A 17,118-nucleotide genomic window follows, 5' to 3' on the forward strand; every position below is an offset into this window, starting at 1 on the left:
GAATTCATTTCCACATTTGCTTCCTCAACATCCGACTTATCTTGCTAAATTCTAGGACATAAGTAAACATCTTAAATCCCACTGCAGATCAATTTAGCTACATAAATTTACTTCTGCGCTGCAATGAATCCGATTATGCGGGTGAATAAATTGACGACAACATAGAAATGTTCTCAATGTACGTAATTACATTGCAAACAATTTTAACAAGGCGTTCATACAATCGTCTCCATCCTACCATTGCATGATATCCCTGAGCACGATTCATTTCGGGGGCAAATCGGGTGAAGTTCGAGGTCGTTCTAAGATAAAGGCAATCTCAAAATCGCAATGCAGCAGCACGAAATGCCACCCGTGCAATGTAGTGGCACCAGAATGACAAAAAACTTTCTATTTGTATTATTTTTTTCTTTATCTTTTGCTAAACATTTTTCGTATCTTTTTTCCCGACAAGAACCCCCAACGCAATAAAATCAGACTAAAGTCATTGCAATGTATGTGCGACAGCTTGCCACTGCAATAGTATGTACAGTCCTGCAGGGTGAAGTAAAAATTGGGACTCAGGGTATACCACATATGGTTGTCCTGGTGGTGATGGTGTTGGTGGTGGCGACGGTGGACGACGAGTCTGTGGTGAGGTCAAGGAATAAATTCTGTTTTATGGGAACAGTGTAGCATAACAAGGGCGATTTCACAGAGGGAAATGGTGTATCCTACTGCATTACTTTACAATCTAGTTACTACATGTCCTCGTTGTGAAGTAGACTTCTATTTGGCACTAATCGTCGCATTGCAAATCACGTGCCACTTGTCTTCTCTTATACATATATTGATGCCCATTTAGGACACACCGTGGGAAAACAATTTTCTCTCTGGGAATTTGATAAAAAATTGAATGTATGCAGATGCATGGGGATTGGAGTTGGTTAGAAAATGCCTTGGGAGAATAAATTATGACCGAAAAGAAGAAATTTTATAGTCCTGTTGGAACATTCACGTATTTTGAATAACTTAACGTTGATGGAAGACTTTTTTCAATTCAACTATGACAAAACTTTTTTAATAAAAATTGAATAATACATTTTAAACAACTCACCGATGGAGTTATTAACCTCGAATTCTTTTATTTCTTACAGATTCTTCCGACGTTGTCATCTAAAAGTCATCATCGCTACCCTCATTGTACCCAGTGCACTGTCAAACTTCTCTCCATTTCCGTTTGACATTGTGCCAAAATTGCCGCCAAAACACTTCGACCTCATGACTATGGCAGAAAGTACTGACCCTATGGGGCATCATAACAGTCAACCGCCGCATCATCAAGCTCATCATTATGGTCATTCGCATCCAGTCAACAACAATCATCCGTATGTTACCAACAACAACATGCCGTGGAAGCAACGAAAACGAAAAAGACTGTCAGCCGTCGTAGACAAACTAGCAAACAACAATGTCGCAATCCACAACAACAACCAAGGGGAGAGCAGTTATAAAATTCCTTGTACATACCCCGGAGGCAGATCAAGTAGTGGCGAAGAGTCCGAGGAATTGTCCAATTCAGGAGACAGTCCCAGAGTTAGTGTTAGTCCGTTTCAGACAAATGAAGCAATTGACAATCAACTGCGAGTAGACATAAAGACTGAATTGCCTAGTCCGTATGATAGGTACTTCCCCATCGCATCGCCTCTGTTTGGATATCTACGAAATAAATATTTCACGGAATTGTGTCGAAGAACAAATGATTTCTACGCTTCTCCTCCGGGTGCCACTCAACTCTCAAGTCAGAATCAGCAGAGTCAGCCACAGCAGCACGATCAGTCGCCCAGTCGCCAGCTTCAACATGACCAGCGGCCGTCCCCATCACAGCATTCGCCAACAGTTCATTACAATCACTATCAAAATCATCAACACCCGCAAATCCACCCTCATCCACAACTCAACATTATGCCACCCCCGCAAGATCAGCCTCTAGATCTGTCAGTGCGAGCGCGCAAAATGCCGCCTGCATCCATAAACTTCGATCCTAGGATGTGTAAGCGCGATGCATTGCCAAATATATTGCCTCACCATCATGGTCCAGTAGGAGTGCCAGTTATAAAGGGCGATGTAGCGTCGCCGACCACTAAGGAGTCAGTCGCTTGGCGTTACAACCTAGATGTATCCCCGGTTGTGGAGGAGATGCCACCCGGATCCGATGTAGCCTACGTGTGTCCTGTTTGTGGACAAATGTTTTCGTTACACGACCGTCTTGCCAAGCATATGGCCTCGCGTCACAAGAGTCGAAATCCTTCCTCCGACATAGCCAAGGCCTACGTTTGTGAGGTATGCAACCGTTCGTTCGCACGCTCGGATATGCTCACGCGTCACATGCGACTGCACACTGGCGTCAAGCCATACACGTGTAAAGTATGCGGTCAAGTGTTTTCACGATCGGATCATTTGTCCACACATCAGCGAACGCACACAGGGGAGAAACCCTACAAGTGTCCGCAATGTCCTTACGCTGCATGCAGGCGTGACATGATCACGCGTCACATGCGAACCCATACGCGCTACGAGGCCCAACGTACAGGCAGCTTGGTTGACGGTAAGTCCGGGATCCTATCCGAGATGAAACTTCCGTTGCTGGTGAAGAACGAGAATGTCCCTGACTCCCTCAAATCACCACTCCTGGGGGATGCACGGATGCCGATGATTGTGAAAACTGAAAGCGCTTAAGGACGAGCTGCAAGTATGCAAAGTATGCGTTCAATTAATGTATCTCATGCGGCATTAAGTTATTTTATGAGTAATCTCTGTGAAGACTGAGAACATGATTTCTGTTTCTAGTATTAAGTTTTAAGCGTTTAGTAGTTGCGTAGATTACAATCATTTGAAATCAGTTTGATCCCTTACTCATACACATGACCCCATCCATTCCTCGTCGACTCCGGCAAGCGAGGAGAAGATTTTATAAATCAATTTAAGCTGACCCTTTTCAATTTGGAGTAGAAAATATTTAATTTCTCTGACATGAATTTTCTCATGCCTGAATTTGTATTGTATTAGTTTGCCGGATCGACACCTAATTAATCCCAGCTACTTAAGATATTCCTTAAATGTATTTTTATCTATTTTTGTCTCTCTTATCTGATCAAAAGGTTGTGAACTTAGCCTAGAATTAGCATTTTTCTTATTTTATTTTAAGTTTTTTCTACATAAATATTTAACGATTCGATTAATTAGAATAAATAATTCAAAAGACAAACAAAAAAAGATGATCATCTGAAAAAAGAGTGTCCACTAGTAATTTTCGTCAAAACGAACGGAATAAAATTTTTAAAAAAATCAAGAAAAAGTTCCAATTTAGGTTAGATACGAAAACTGACAATTTTTATGATATTTGTTCATTTAATGAACGGAAAACAAAGAAAATATTGCCTTGAAATAATTTCAAGAAAATGTCGAAAGCGAACGTTCGAACCGTAAATTTAGGATATTTTTGTGAAAACAGTTCCAGTAGAATACTTTCTGTGTCTCTATTAGATAGAATTTAATTTAATTTCCTTAGTTATGTCGAATAATTATTACTTTATTAATTATTATTATGTATTCCCTAATTTATTTATGTTTTGTGTGAGAATCATTGTTTTTAAGTTTTCCTAATTTATATGTATTTCTGTTTTTAAATTATATGAAAAACATGTCAAATTTTTTTTTGCGGTTAAAGAATTAAATTTTGATTTTTTCTTAAAAAAAAGTTTCTGTTTTTTTCTCCTTTTTTTGCTTATTTTATCTTATTGTTAGGTTTGTAAATGATGCGGTGTTTCCAACGCTACAGTTGACTTAATATTTAACTATATAGAGTTCTGGGGACCATGTCGTTATGTACCATGTCTAAACGAACAGATTAGTAGATAATCACATAATCATCTAAGTGAACGATTGTCAATTGCGAGGTGTAATGATCATGGCGATTGGGCAGAGCTATCCTACAAACTGAAATCGTGATGAAATTTGATCGTTCAGGCTTGCCTGCGTCTAAGTGCAGCTCCAGAAACGCACCCGTCAGCAGACGCGTGTTTGCATCTTTGTTAGCCAGTTCTAGAAGGTGGCCACTTATAAAATCACATGTCTGAAAGCGTTGGAATTGTTACTGAAATCATCCACTAAGGTTAAAATTTTGCTACTCCATTAGAGTGCTCTAGAATTTAGATAAATGTGACACCAGGTCTGTAATGAGCCACTGTTAATCACCCCCACGTGCAATCGAGCATGGCTAGACGCAGCGGTATGAATCAGTGAATTTGCAAGTCCTCAACAAAAATCAGACCAAAGAGAGAGACTTAATTTCCATCCGGTAATAAAAGGAGCCAGCAATATAGTGAAAGTCTAAACACTCATAATAAAGAGGCTAAGCTAGAAACAGAAAGTAATAGGAAGTAGTCCACATAGATGCAAAAAACAATGTACATTTTTTTCTCGAAGATTTTTCTTCTTCAGTCCGATTTTGAAATCGGGGGCTGCTCGTCTTAATCGCCTGCGCCATTTTGTTCAGTCATAGGCCTGTCCTCGATGCAATTTGAGAGGCACTCAAATTATTATCCAGCATATTATAAGTCATCGTTGTTTTGGTCGACTTTTTCTTGTTGCCCATCTACTTCAATGTTCAAATCAGTCCTAGCAAGTAAATTGTCATCAATGACGCCCTTTTCGCAATTTTCACACGATCGGTGCAATCCCATATCGATCCCATATGTACTCATATCCGATGTTTGTTATGACACTGGTTCAACGCAACATCTTCGTCTCCATTACTGCGAGACGCCGTTCGTTGTCTTTTGTAGTCGTCCAACTTTCAGAACCATACAGAAAAAGCGGCAGGTGGACGACACTGCAGTAAGTTTTGGATTTGAAACGTTCATTGATGCGATGATCACAAAGAACGTCAGCTGTTGAATACCACCCCATCATTGTTGCGTTGATGCATGACTGCACTTCACCATTGCTATAAACCATTCATCCAAGATATCTAAATCGCTCAGTTCTCGGCAAGTTGCTGCCACTGACAATGATAGCGTCTGTTTCATTCGGGTCGGTCGCCAAATATTATTCAGATTTAGTCTCAGACCGTGTTGCATGAGGCGATCATTCCACTTTTGAACAAGTTGCTCGACATCAGTTTTGCTATGAGATACCAGGAAAACATCATCTGTATGTAGGACGCTGGATATGTTCCGTGTGACAATGTTCATAGCAAGAACAAAAAGAATTGAAGCAGAGGGCGCTTCTTTGATGAACACCGACAGAGACATGAAGCGGTTTGATATACCTGCCACACTTCGGACTTTACTTTTCGAATCGCGGTAGAGTAATTTAACCTTGAGGACGAGTTTTCTATTAGTAGGTATTACCGCAAAGCATACCAGATGAATTTTTGTGGCATATGATCAAACGTGCTCCGGATAGCTGAGTGGTTAGAGCGCAAGGCTGTCGTACGGAAGGTCGCGGTTCAAATGTCACTGGTGGCAGTGGAATTTGTATCGTGATTTGACGTCAGACACCAGTCGACTCAGCTGTGAATGAGTACCTGAGTCAAATCAGGGTAATAATCTCGGGCGAGCGCAATGGTGACCACATTGCCTCCTAGTGTACCGTTACGGTCTTGAATGAAGTGCTCTAACATACTCCAAGGCCCTGATCCAACATGGATTGTTGCGTCAACGATTATTATTATTATGATCAAACGTCCTTTTTAGATCTAGATACACAATGTAGAGAGGGCGACGTTTCTTACGTTTCTTACGTTTTCACATGAGTAAGCACGCAGCATGAATTGCATTAGTAACTCCATAGTTCCTGACAAACCCAGCTTAGTTCACGGTTAAGCATCCCGCAAATACTGTGGTCAAAAATGTGTTTAAAAACCTTGACGCGGTAATTTGAACATTCCGCTGGAATGCCTTTCCTTTCCCATATTGGAACGGTCACCTTCTACCTTCCTCAATAATTCCATTGAAGAACTCATTGAGCCACAGTCTTGGGTCCCAGTTTTTCCAGCGCTTAGTTACTACGGCGTCAGGTTCTATTAATTTCTTTGATTTCATTTGTTCGTTCTGGAATGTGGTTTCCGGTTGGCATTCTTGTACCTGCCTATTAGCCAGTGTTTTATCGATGAGAAACTTATGTTTAAGGCGTTTCTTTTCATGGACCCTTATTTATACATCGGCATTCCAAAGTCCGGTATTATGGTTGCTGAACCGCTTATCAGGCTTGGCGCCAGGGGATTCTTGAAGATATTTTCACAATACAGCATTGGTCAATGCTGAGGTATGTTGATCTCATATGGAACGACTTTGTAGTTAGTGATGGTAATAAAATGCCTACGTCTTCCGGGAATATAGTAAATTTGGGTTTTACTCTTCCCGCTATAAAATGTTGGAACATGAAACAATCGTTTAGTAGACCGTACACTGATAATGTCGTGAGTGTCTGCAAAGTTGACTATGCACTGGTCGCCCTCATTACGCGTTCGAAGCCATTTTCCCGCATGCCACCTGCTGTAGTTCGCCTTTTCATCCATATGACCACTAAAATCACCCGAAATGACAATATAGTCGTCAGCAGGCACGTTACCAATCTTTATGTCAAATAGTTCCCAGAAGTAATCGGACGACTTTTCTGTGGTGTGTACTTGATCAGCCAGTAATTGAATCGCTTAACTTCTTTAATGGCATCATGGAAACCCATCATGCCGGCACCATACTGCATGCGTGTGCTACCAAAATACAGAACTTTATAGCCAGTTTTACCACATTACAATTTTATGTACACTGCAAATAACAATGGACTTTTTCCGAGTTCTTCCATAATTTCATTGAGGGTACAAACATTAAAGATGAAGACACATATTTGTTGCCTCAAACTTATTTCCTTTGACCCTGACGCCATCTATACATCAAGAACCCTTGCTAATTTCTCGACAAGGCCCTGCCACACTTAGCCTTAAAAAGAAAGTAGTATGAGCAAAAACAACAAATGAAAGTAATGATGAATCCAGGATTAGAATAAGGAAGAGAGGATCAAAACCCCAAAATGTGCACGACGACCGAGTTTTCGTTTAAGATTGTGTCAGGCTAACGTACTCCGATGATACGACGCAGATAGGTTTTGACGAAGACAGGTGCAGCGATAGATGATTCTGCGGATAGACCGTCAAACCAAGCGGCTTTACTCCGTTTGAGTGCTTTAATGGCCGAAATGATTTCTCTTCTGCTTGAAGAAACACTCCATATCCACGAGCCATTTCATTCGCAAGAATAGGAACCTCACCGGATACGATATGGCTGAGAAGTCGATCATTCATGCTCTTCATTGGGCCATTGAAAAATTTGCGGCCACATGCAAGGTCTTTCGTGATACGATATACACTTCTGAAATCATTGCCTTCTGTGGCATCTCCCGCTTCCCTTACCAGAGCAATGACAAATTTCCTTTTGTCACGGCGTCCACTACGCTGAATTTCAACCAGATCTAATGCCACCCCTTCGGGACTTGATTGACGACCTGTGTAGCATCCAAGAGAAGTGCATTTTTTGGCGGCCCAATGCTCTACAATATTGTGAGGCGAGTTACTCAGTGTATTTTCCGTCTGAACAGCAATATAGTTCTCTCACTGTCAAGCGACAGCTGGATCTAATAAGCGATCGATGTTGAACTTGTGGGATTACAGTTCCCCAACCCTGCGAGAAGTGATGGAACCGAGGGGTATGCGACCCTTTCGAGGCAGATGTCAGCGCTTCTCTTGTTACGCATATCCAGAAGACAACTTCTAAATCTATTGCTAATCGCGAATTAGTCGATTTGATTTCTCGTACGGTGTCGGCTTTTTGAAACCCACAAGATCACATGCCTGAGCAAAGTTTTGTTAGAAATATGTGTAATTACCCATAGGAAGCATTCTTCTTCACCTTATTGGAGGTCTCAGTTGATGCACAGCACTGTACAGTTGCGATGCTCCTTAACCTGGACCCGGAATCTGCAATTAGAAGTCTGTTAGAAACCTGCTTCCAGGTCAAGAGAGAGTGCGATAGCTGTACCCTAAAAAGTCCCACCATCTTACTTCGCCTGGGCGAGAATGTCCAGCTTGGAATGCTTGCTCAAGTTGGAGAAAGCTAGCATTCTAGAGACCCTCAATACCGTTGTCGAAGAGTGTGCGCATTAGAAACCAATCATAGTCCTTTTTCGATAGCCAAATTTGGTAGCCATGAGCTGAGTCCCTATCCGAGGTGTTGTTGACGTTACCGTAGCAGTGAAGTTTGGAAGTTTGCAGGTTGCTAGCCCACAAATTGTTATCACTTTTTAAGACAAACAGGGAAGACTTTGAGTGCATTCTTAAACCCCAAAACCCCAAAAAGTTGATGGTTACCATATAACGCCACATAGGCCAAAATGTAGTTGTCTCAATCATGTGTACCTGGTAACAGGAGCTCAAGTAATCGTGGTGCCCTTCTCCTACAAAATAACACAGAGAGAACATCGGCACGGAGTAATCTCAACTTAACTTGGGTGTTGAGATAGCTGCACTTCCGCAAGTTGGGCGCCGCTTCGAAAGCTTTCAGTGTGTTCCGATGGATGGCGCTTAGTTTTAACTGTTGGCGAAATCAATGAACTTTTAACCATTGATGTTCGTCGTGTAGGCTGTACCCTCCAGTTATGTGAAATGATTTATTACTAACTTTAACTTTCAGATTTGTTGTGAATAAAATCTTGATGTCAATGGACGGTAACCTCCTAAGTGTACTCCTTTATCAGGCATAAAATTCGTCTAGAAGGACATTGTTTTTCACTTTTGTGGCGCATGGAAGTTTATGTACTTCATCTTGATGTCAATTCAGGAAATTCGTTCACCATGTTTGGTTCTATTATCACAAATGTGATACCTGCTTCTTTGCTGCTCTGCTTTTTGCGGCTAGTAATGATCGTATGGCATCCGGGGTTGCAACTTCCCTCTTGAGTTATTCCTTTTCCGAAGTACATCCTCTCGAGAAGGAGACTGTACATTTCAGTATCTTATCTTGAACGAGGCCAGTTAAAAAATATGGACTCATCTAAGTTAATCGTTTTCGATACATAAAGTCCTCGATTGATTCAATAAATATTGCCTTCCGTCTTGTTTTGGCAACTCATTGGTTATGAGTGACATAGGTTTCAAAGGAGGTGATTGATTGTCACTTATTAGAGTTTACCAAGTTAGTTGAGATTGGGATGGGACGATTTGGCCCGCATATAATAAGACCCGATCGCAGGAACCCTTGTGCCAGACGCGAGCAAATGCATACTAGACCGCAGCAGTCTATACGGGGCACTGACCTGTAGGAGACCATGCCGCCAGACTCGGCATACCCGACAACTTGCAATGCCGGAGCTGCGGAGCAGAGGAAGAAATAGGTAAATCATTCTTTGAGAACCTCAGCGAGATTTGCTGGGTGAGAGAGCTGGTTTTCATTGCAAATACCCCCTTGCTGTTACCACAACAGTCATGGCGTTAAGAGTTTATGGCACCAAAACGGCGCATCGCAGTGTTAATTGGGCACCTCGGAGCGGTTGCTGACACATACCTACCTATCCCTACTTGGGTTTCTTAACAACAGGAATGGTGTCCGTACAGTTTATACTACCATCAACCGCTGATCACTCCTTACTTCGCAACAAACTCCGCTCGAATGGCTTTCCATCAGCTGTTCTCTCCTGAATATGGTTCTTACTAAGGAGTAGAATTGTTGTGCCTTGACCCATTTTTTTCCATCATCATGTGTCAGCTAGGGCTTGTTTTGTTTTTTGTTTTCCTTTTTCGTAAATGACTTTTCTACCTTATTTCCTTGTCTCGGCCTTTAATATCCAAACTATCCAAAACTATTTTCCGTGCAAAGCTGCCTCAATTAAAGCTCGACACACTATCACCCCGTTGCACTCGGAATAAGTTGACACTGAATCTGAATCAATGTTGTTTGTTACGATACCCGAAAAAACCTATCATAATTCCTCGGATTGCTGGCCTTTATTCGGAATATTCTTGAATATGCTTCCGTAATATGGTCCCTTTACCATAATTGTGATCTCCATACAATTGAATCGGTTCAAAGGAAACTTATTCGTCCTCCCTTTTCTTGAAAATTTTGTATTACTCGATGTATCCAGGGTAAGTCCATGCTATTCGCTGCTTATTTAAGGGAGGCACAATATTTTGACAAGGGGACGGACAGAGTGTTGCATTTCTACTTTGAGACAGAATATCGGCTTAAATACGTTTCTGACGGTTTGTACAGTGAAAGTGTGAGCTCCTGTCTCACGAAAAAATGCTAATGCTATGTATCCATATCCACTCTGCAGCGTACAGACCGATCGGAACTCCTCCTGTTATTATTAACACTTCTGTCTTCGAAACAGTGAGGTAGGCGGGCTCTACTCACAAAGGGGGTACCCTTCGATGCGGTGTGACTACTGATGGTACTAGGGGTCCAGTCCGCACTTCAGAGAAGAATTAACTGAATCGTGCTCGTTAGCACGCAATGCGAGAAAGTGGTTGAACGATTGCTACTTCACCAGAACAGCAAACTCGGTAGACTTAGAGTTTTTAGGTGACCTGGGATTCCGTAGATTACTGTCAATGTCACTCAGTATCTTCTTACAACAGAGGGCGCATCAGAACTCCTCCTTCGCGGTTCTGTATTCTACGAAACTAAAGGTTGTCGTAACTTGGTCTGTCGCGTCCTGTACGTTTCGCCGAAGCTTAAGGTAATATTTTCAGAATTCGGCAATTTTAGCTGTCTACAAGTACTCCTGCGATTTCCTAAAGGTCACGCCAGGGATAGTGCCATCGTAATCAAAACATCGGGATGTTGGAATGCTACGATATTTAAGACAATGAATCCCGTACTAGGGACCATTTCTAAGACGTTCATTGCCTGACAATTTGGCTGAGGTATGCCCCACACAAAGGCTATAGCGCTAAAGTCACTTGCAACTGCGATTCCCCTTTTCATATTTCAGATCTCGTCCTCTAATGCGCTGAACTGTTCTTCAAAAGCAGGCATAGGTGGCCGGTCTGAAGTAAACGCATAAAAGGCTATTCCTTCTCAACGAGCACGGGATTCCAGGCATCTTATCCTTCTCGGTTGTTGCATTCTTTTCTTTAGTGAACCTTAGCTTAATGACTTTCAGTTAATTTTTTACTGATGAAATATCGGCAGGACCGTATAGGAAAACTCCAGGCTCGCAGTGAAAATTATGCCGAAAAACAGGAACCGAGGTGAAATTGCCCATTATTTAATTGAAATTTTTATTTTAGGCCCCTGTCCAGCATCTTTCGTCAGGCCTGAATATCGATATTCCATGGACCTTTTTGCAGTGGATTTTAATCAACTGAGAATCAATAGACTAAAATTCATAGCGGAATAGGACTACTGGTTCTTGAACAATCGATAACGAATATTGTCGGAAACAACGGAAAAATTAGTCAGTTTTTAACAAAACCCAGGCCATATAAAACGAAAAGCACAATAGTAAAATCGAGAAGTTGCTTCTCTGTTTTTTTTTGTGGCAGTGAGTATGGGCACTTTTTTCTCTCTAGAGTTTGTAGAGTCACTCTAATTTTATTTGTCCCATCATTATTCTATAGGTGTTACCCCAACGGTTTACGTCTGCTTCCGAACAGAGCTTCTTAAAGCATTCCTCCTTGGTTCATTGGATGGCGAACTTACGGGTTTTGTAGGCTTTTTACGGCTTTGTATGCTCTTTTCGTATTTATCGATCCAACTTATCGGCCTTCGAGCCATTCGTCTGATCCGGTGGTAGGCTGATCCAAGTCTGGCCAGTAGACTATTTAACCAGTAGTCAGGCTTTCGACTCGCGAATGAGTATCTCCTAGGCATGTAGGCCTCATATGCTTTGGTGATACATTTTACCACATGGACGGCCCTTTCTATTGAAGCGTCTGCTTCATTAGGTTGGTCTAATCAAACTTCTAAGAAGGTGTGATCATCCAAAACATTTGCATAACAGCCTGAAGTCTTACTCGGTTTCGAGGATGCTCCTGCTCCGTTCTGTGGTTCCACCTACAGTTCAAAGAAGATTGCCTTGAAACCATGATGGATGAAGCTCTCACTTCATGCATCAATTCAGAGATGGCAAAGGCTAGTCCTACGATTGAGGCACATCCCCCTTTCCGAAAGGTGTTCATATCACCTTCGTTGGAAAGGGGCCGTATCCAATTCCGCAAAGTTTCTGTGCATTCTATGCATAGGAGGAAGGGAGTTGTTAGTTCAGGGAACCCATTACTGTCCGATCCCTTCTGATTCGCAATAATAATCACAGTCAATGGCCCAATCGTTGAAGTCACCGGCAACGACCTTTAGACTAGGGCCCCTTACATCTAGACTGTGTCGGACTTGCCGAGTCTTAATAGCTGTACATAAATACACCACTTACTTCCGCCCACACAAAGCCACTGGCTGACTGACTCATAATACATTAAATGGCTTGCCGACCGCAAACCCATATCTTCTTTCCACCAGTCGAATCTGTAATCTGTATGGTTCGCTGAAGATGGCACTTTCCATCTCAGGCTCATAGGCAGTCAACTCAAGTAAATCCTGAGCGACCTTGCATTGATTGAGATTTATTTGAATAAAACTTATTTCCTCATTGTTCTCAGCGTCTTACTAAATTCTTGGCACAATAGTCTCCTCTGCAAGTTTCCCCAACATGAATTGTTCTTTTAAGTCAGTCCTTCCGAAAATACTTTGTCAACATTCTTGTAAACCGCATGTTTTTGGGCACACATTGCGGTATTTTTCCTAAACTAGTTTTTAAGCCATGATGGTTGCTCACGTCGTATCTTATCAGCTCGAACATGAGATCCCCCTTTGACGTTCTTCGGATTCTGTTGACATTTGTGCTCAAATCCTTTGGGTCGAGATCAGCTTCGACCTTCTTGAGAATCTCCACGTACGACAGATTTGCTTTGCTGGAGCTCGCTTTTGGGTGCATTTGCATTTTCCTTTCCGCTTTTTTGTTGGTTTCCTTTATACATTCATTATTTTCATACTTCTGGAGGTCCACTACGAACGCCCACGCCCGTACTTTAGTCATATGCTTTCCTTATTCTGTACTTTTAGTTCCGCTTTTCCAAACTTTTTCCTCTTAGGGGGTTGAATCTCTCTCTTTCTCTTTCTTGTACTGTTTTATTTGACCGTAATTCGATGGCAGTACGGTCAGGTGCCATTTGGATGGCCTGTGACACTGCTGGGACAGCAGGTCTTATTGTCTAATTAGAATTCTTTTCCTCTTATTACGATCTGTTATAAAGGATTTTAATAGCCCCCACCATATTCTTTATAACTTTGGCTCTTTGATGAACTCGGGCCACTCAAATATATTTGCCCGGAACTGGATGGAAGGTAATTCCTCCGCAGCTCTGCTCTGTATGAGACCCGACGGGGTGGCCACTTTTATATACTCCTTCACCTTTGGAATTTATTGACCTTCCCTGTACTTTGTCCTTTGGGGTATTTGGGATTGGAGATGGAGATTGGAGATGTCAAAGTTGACGAAATTCTCACGACTGGGACCTTTTCTTGGTCCTGTATTATCTCCTGCTGTCGCCCCTCTTTTCTAATTGCGATGGGTGTTGATACCATTTTTGCCGTCCAGCGAACTACTTTCCTCTCATCTTGGTTCGGTCTGGTTTCTAGGGTTCTCGGTAGCATTGTGCCACGTTTGAACATTTGTTTCTCCAAATCTAAATTACTCGTAGCTAAGATGCCACGGTGGCGAAGTTGTCCACCACCGAAGCACTGCGGTCGAGGGTACGACGATTGGGAACCCGCTTGCCCACTTCCAAAAGTCGCAGGTACTAGTTTTTCGAGCTTCTGTACCGTAAGTTTACTCATTCCTCTTTAGTTTCGAGGAAGGCGTGAAGGCGGTATATTGCCGTTCCTTTTAAAAATTTTAATTATAGCCGATTGTATTGTTATTATTGCTGTCGCTATTGCAGTTGTCATTAAATAAATTTTTAAGGTTACCAAATCCAGAAGAAATTGCCACTTGGAAATGTTTACACATTCGTTCGTATATCGCAGAAGTGAACTGAAACTTCCATTATTTTCCCTGCTCTTACCATATCCACCCATAATTTGAATTACAATGTTGCAACCAACCCCCCGGAAACTTTCACTCATGGGCTTTTTCCTGACATGTTCCTGGCCGATAATTTATTTCAAACAATAATAACAACCTCATTAACCAATGAAATGAATGTCTACCAGTTTAACCTAATTAACCGTTGGAAACGTGGTATTAAATGGACAACAAAAAAATGCCTGCATTAAAGGGTGAATTGTCTCATCCAAAGCGGGTAACCACCGTATGCAAATCAATTGCTCCTGCTTGCAATATCCAGTGCAGCTCCGCTTACTCTTGCAACCAGCAAACGGCTATAACTTAGCCGAGTTGCATCTTCTGCAGAATGCAGTAAGTACAGGATTTCATATCCCATGCCAGCTATACATTGTTATGCTTGGGGGATGCGACCGTCACATATTCACCCTCACAAACTGGAAAGACATTCGATAGGATTGAATGTTGAATATCAAATATCGAAAGGGCTTCTGACCGATTCCAGTGAATGCAGTGAGAATTTCGTTGTTTTGTCCTTGTCAAAAATGAGCTTTTTATATATTCATGAAAAATTAAGGATACTGTTCAGTTTCATGTCATGCCATGTCATCATACCTGAGTGTTTCTTTATTTGCCCATCAACTGGAATGTTGCAATATTTTCCATCTTTGTATCGAGGACCTCCACCTTATTTGCTCCGATACCATATATGTTGGACATGCATAGCCTTCATGACGTGCATTAAAGCCCACGGTGAATATGTGAATTAAAGGAGCTGCACGGATTCCGCAGTGGCATCCATGAATAACAAGCGGCGGCGGTAACAATGCTGTTGCACATACGAGTCTCGAAAACAGGGTCAAACATTAGCCGCAACCTGCAATGCACCACCCACCCATCGACTACCATGTCCTTCGGGGCACTTCGAATGCGATGGCTCCATTGCAGTTGCAATAACCTAAGAGCGAATGAGGCAGGAAAACTCCAAGGAGTTGGCGTTACTGAAGGTCGAAGTGGGTGGAAGTTTTGGAAAGTTTCCTCTTTTTTCCCTGCCGTGCTGTATCCTCTTGCGGAGAGTTTATGTGCCGCTGCAGCTTTGTTGTCTGTCTACGTTCCAATGTCCTTTATGCATGAGGATTCACTACCGCCTAGTGTGGCGGTAAATCCCGAAGGCGATGTTGTCGCTGCAGTTGCTGTGAGGTTCGAATTTAAGCGTTTTTGGCGAATGGCCCATTCTGTCAGGATTAGTTTATTTTGGACAGGCCCCGGGGGGTTGACGTTTACGACTTAACGCAATCAGCCGTGTTGAATTAAGTTTCAATGCTGAACCTGAGACTCGTATGACCGGGAATCAGCTCGAGTGTGGAGTGAGAGATTTTATCTGATATGCAGAGCTAGTTCGTGGTCGTTCTGGACTCGGTTTGTGTGTCAAAATGCTGTATCACCTCATAAATTATTGTCATAGTGACCAATTGCATTGTGTCGCTGACAAAGTTGTGATTTGGCATCGCTTTACACCATGTCTTCTGTATGCAGTTAACAATGCGACACCGTTATGTTGTCGTCATCGTGGGTACAATTATTTTTGCATTGGTTTGCCGCAAATGCAATCCTGGTACTATGTAGATGTGCATACTAGGGTTGGTACGTATGGACGTATATTGCTGTATACATAGTGCGTCAGATGTATCCATTTCCGGAAGTAGTGTCCTTCCTCGCCCTCTGCATAGTTTTTATGCAGTCGAACAGAGCAGGAGCCATGAATCTCCTGAGAAAGAAGTGTTGGTTAACGAATGGCGTCTTTTTGAAAGCATTAAATGCATTTGCTTGACATTTAAGATTTGGGCTTCCATATATTTAAGACTGGTTGTTCTCGGTTAATATTTTAGTGATTTAACTAATATTTTTAATGTCTTATGTTAATGATTATAAGTGCGCTAAAATTACTGTCAAGTTTGCTAAAAAGTTAAATAATTGGCTTTCAACGTTACCAGAATAGGACAATATCATTATACTAACCTTTGGTACGTTTATTCAGATTCCCAAAGCCTAAGCCACACGAAGGACCTCTCTTTCTGTGTACTGAGTTTAATCAACATTTTGTCGTTACTACATTCCAGCAGGTTTGATATGATATAGTTATTTAGTGCCAATAATGGCGCTTGGTTGTTGGATCAAACTTGAATGGTGTGAAAGCACCAGTTTTGCTATAGGCATTTTCCAATGCTAATTGCCGCATACGATCACCATTTTTTTGGTGTCGCTTGGGGAAAATAGTTCGTTTTCGGTGATTATCACAGATTTTTCAAATCATATGATTCGTTCGTGTCGGAGCCATATGACATTCTCTGGAAATTTCCAGTATCCAGTATGGCCTTTCTATTCGCCAATAGTACCCAGTGCGTTGTTAATTACTGGAAGCGACTGTTTCTTTCTACTCGCAACTGTCAAAAACTTATAAAGGCAAGTTTGCTTGAGCCCAGCCGTGTGAACGTCATAGCTCGAGTTGGAGCATATGATATGAGCCTACTAGAAACCCAGCTCAAATTCCGCAAGACTAATATTTAGGTATTACTTCCCAGTTTGCCTTTACACTCTCATACTTATACTACCGAATCCAAAAAAATTCGGGGAAACATTCAATTTTAAACTGAGGAAGTCCTGAAGGTAGTTTACCGATATTGTACGGAAACTTATCAGGCATGTGTGCATGATTATCGCATTGTGCCCGATTTGAGTGTAAACGGTAATAATATATCCAATTCATATTGGTGCGAATACTGCCTGTAGCAATCACCTTGTCGTGTGAAGGACTAGGTTATATGATAGTTGGAATCCCCACTCAAATCATCCTTTAATTTTAAAGTTGAGCTGCGCCAACTAATCCTTCAAAGGCTTGACCCATATGCGTACATCTTCGGTGGTACATGAAGCTCCTGGGGGTTTATCGTAAACGCCTCA

At 41.9% G+C, this 17,118-nt stretch overlaps 1 protein-coding gene across 1 annotated transcript in view; it reads left to right on the forward strand.

Annotated features, from left to right (window-relative positions):
- LOC119649824 (early growth response protein 1-like) overlaps positions 1 to 3,694 on the forward strand; it is a 161,568-nt gene extending 157,874 nt beyond the window's left edge. Inside the window, exon 3 of the mRNA XM_038052160.1 lies at positions 1,137 to 3,694. Coding sequence (XP_037908088.1) covers positions 1,261 to 2,718 — 1,458 coding nt within the window. The 5' untranslated portion in view covers positions 1,137 to 1,260 and the 3' untranslated portion in view covers positions 2,719 to 3,694. The remainder of the gene's footprint in view (positions 1 to 1,136) is intronic.
- The last annotated feature ends 13,424 nt before the right edge of the window (positions 3,695 to 17,118 follow it).

Source organism: Hermetia illucens, chromosome 2, assembly GCF_905115235.1.
Source record: "Hermetia illucens chromosome 2, iHerIll2.2.curated.20191125, whole genome shotgun sequence".
In the NCBI taxonomy this organism is placed as follows: domain Eukaryota; kingdom Metazoa; phylum Arthropoda; class Insecta; order Diptera; family Stratiomyidae; genus Hermetia; species Hermetia illucens.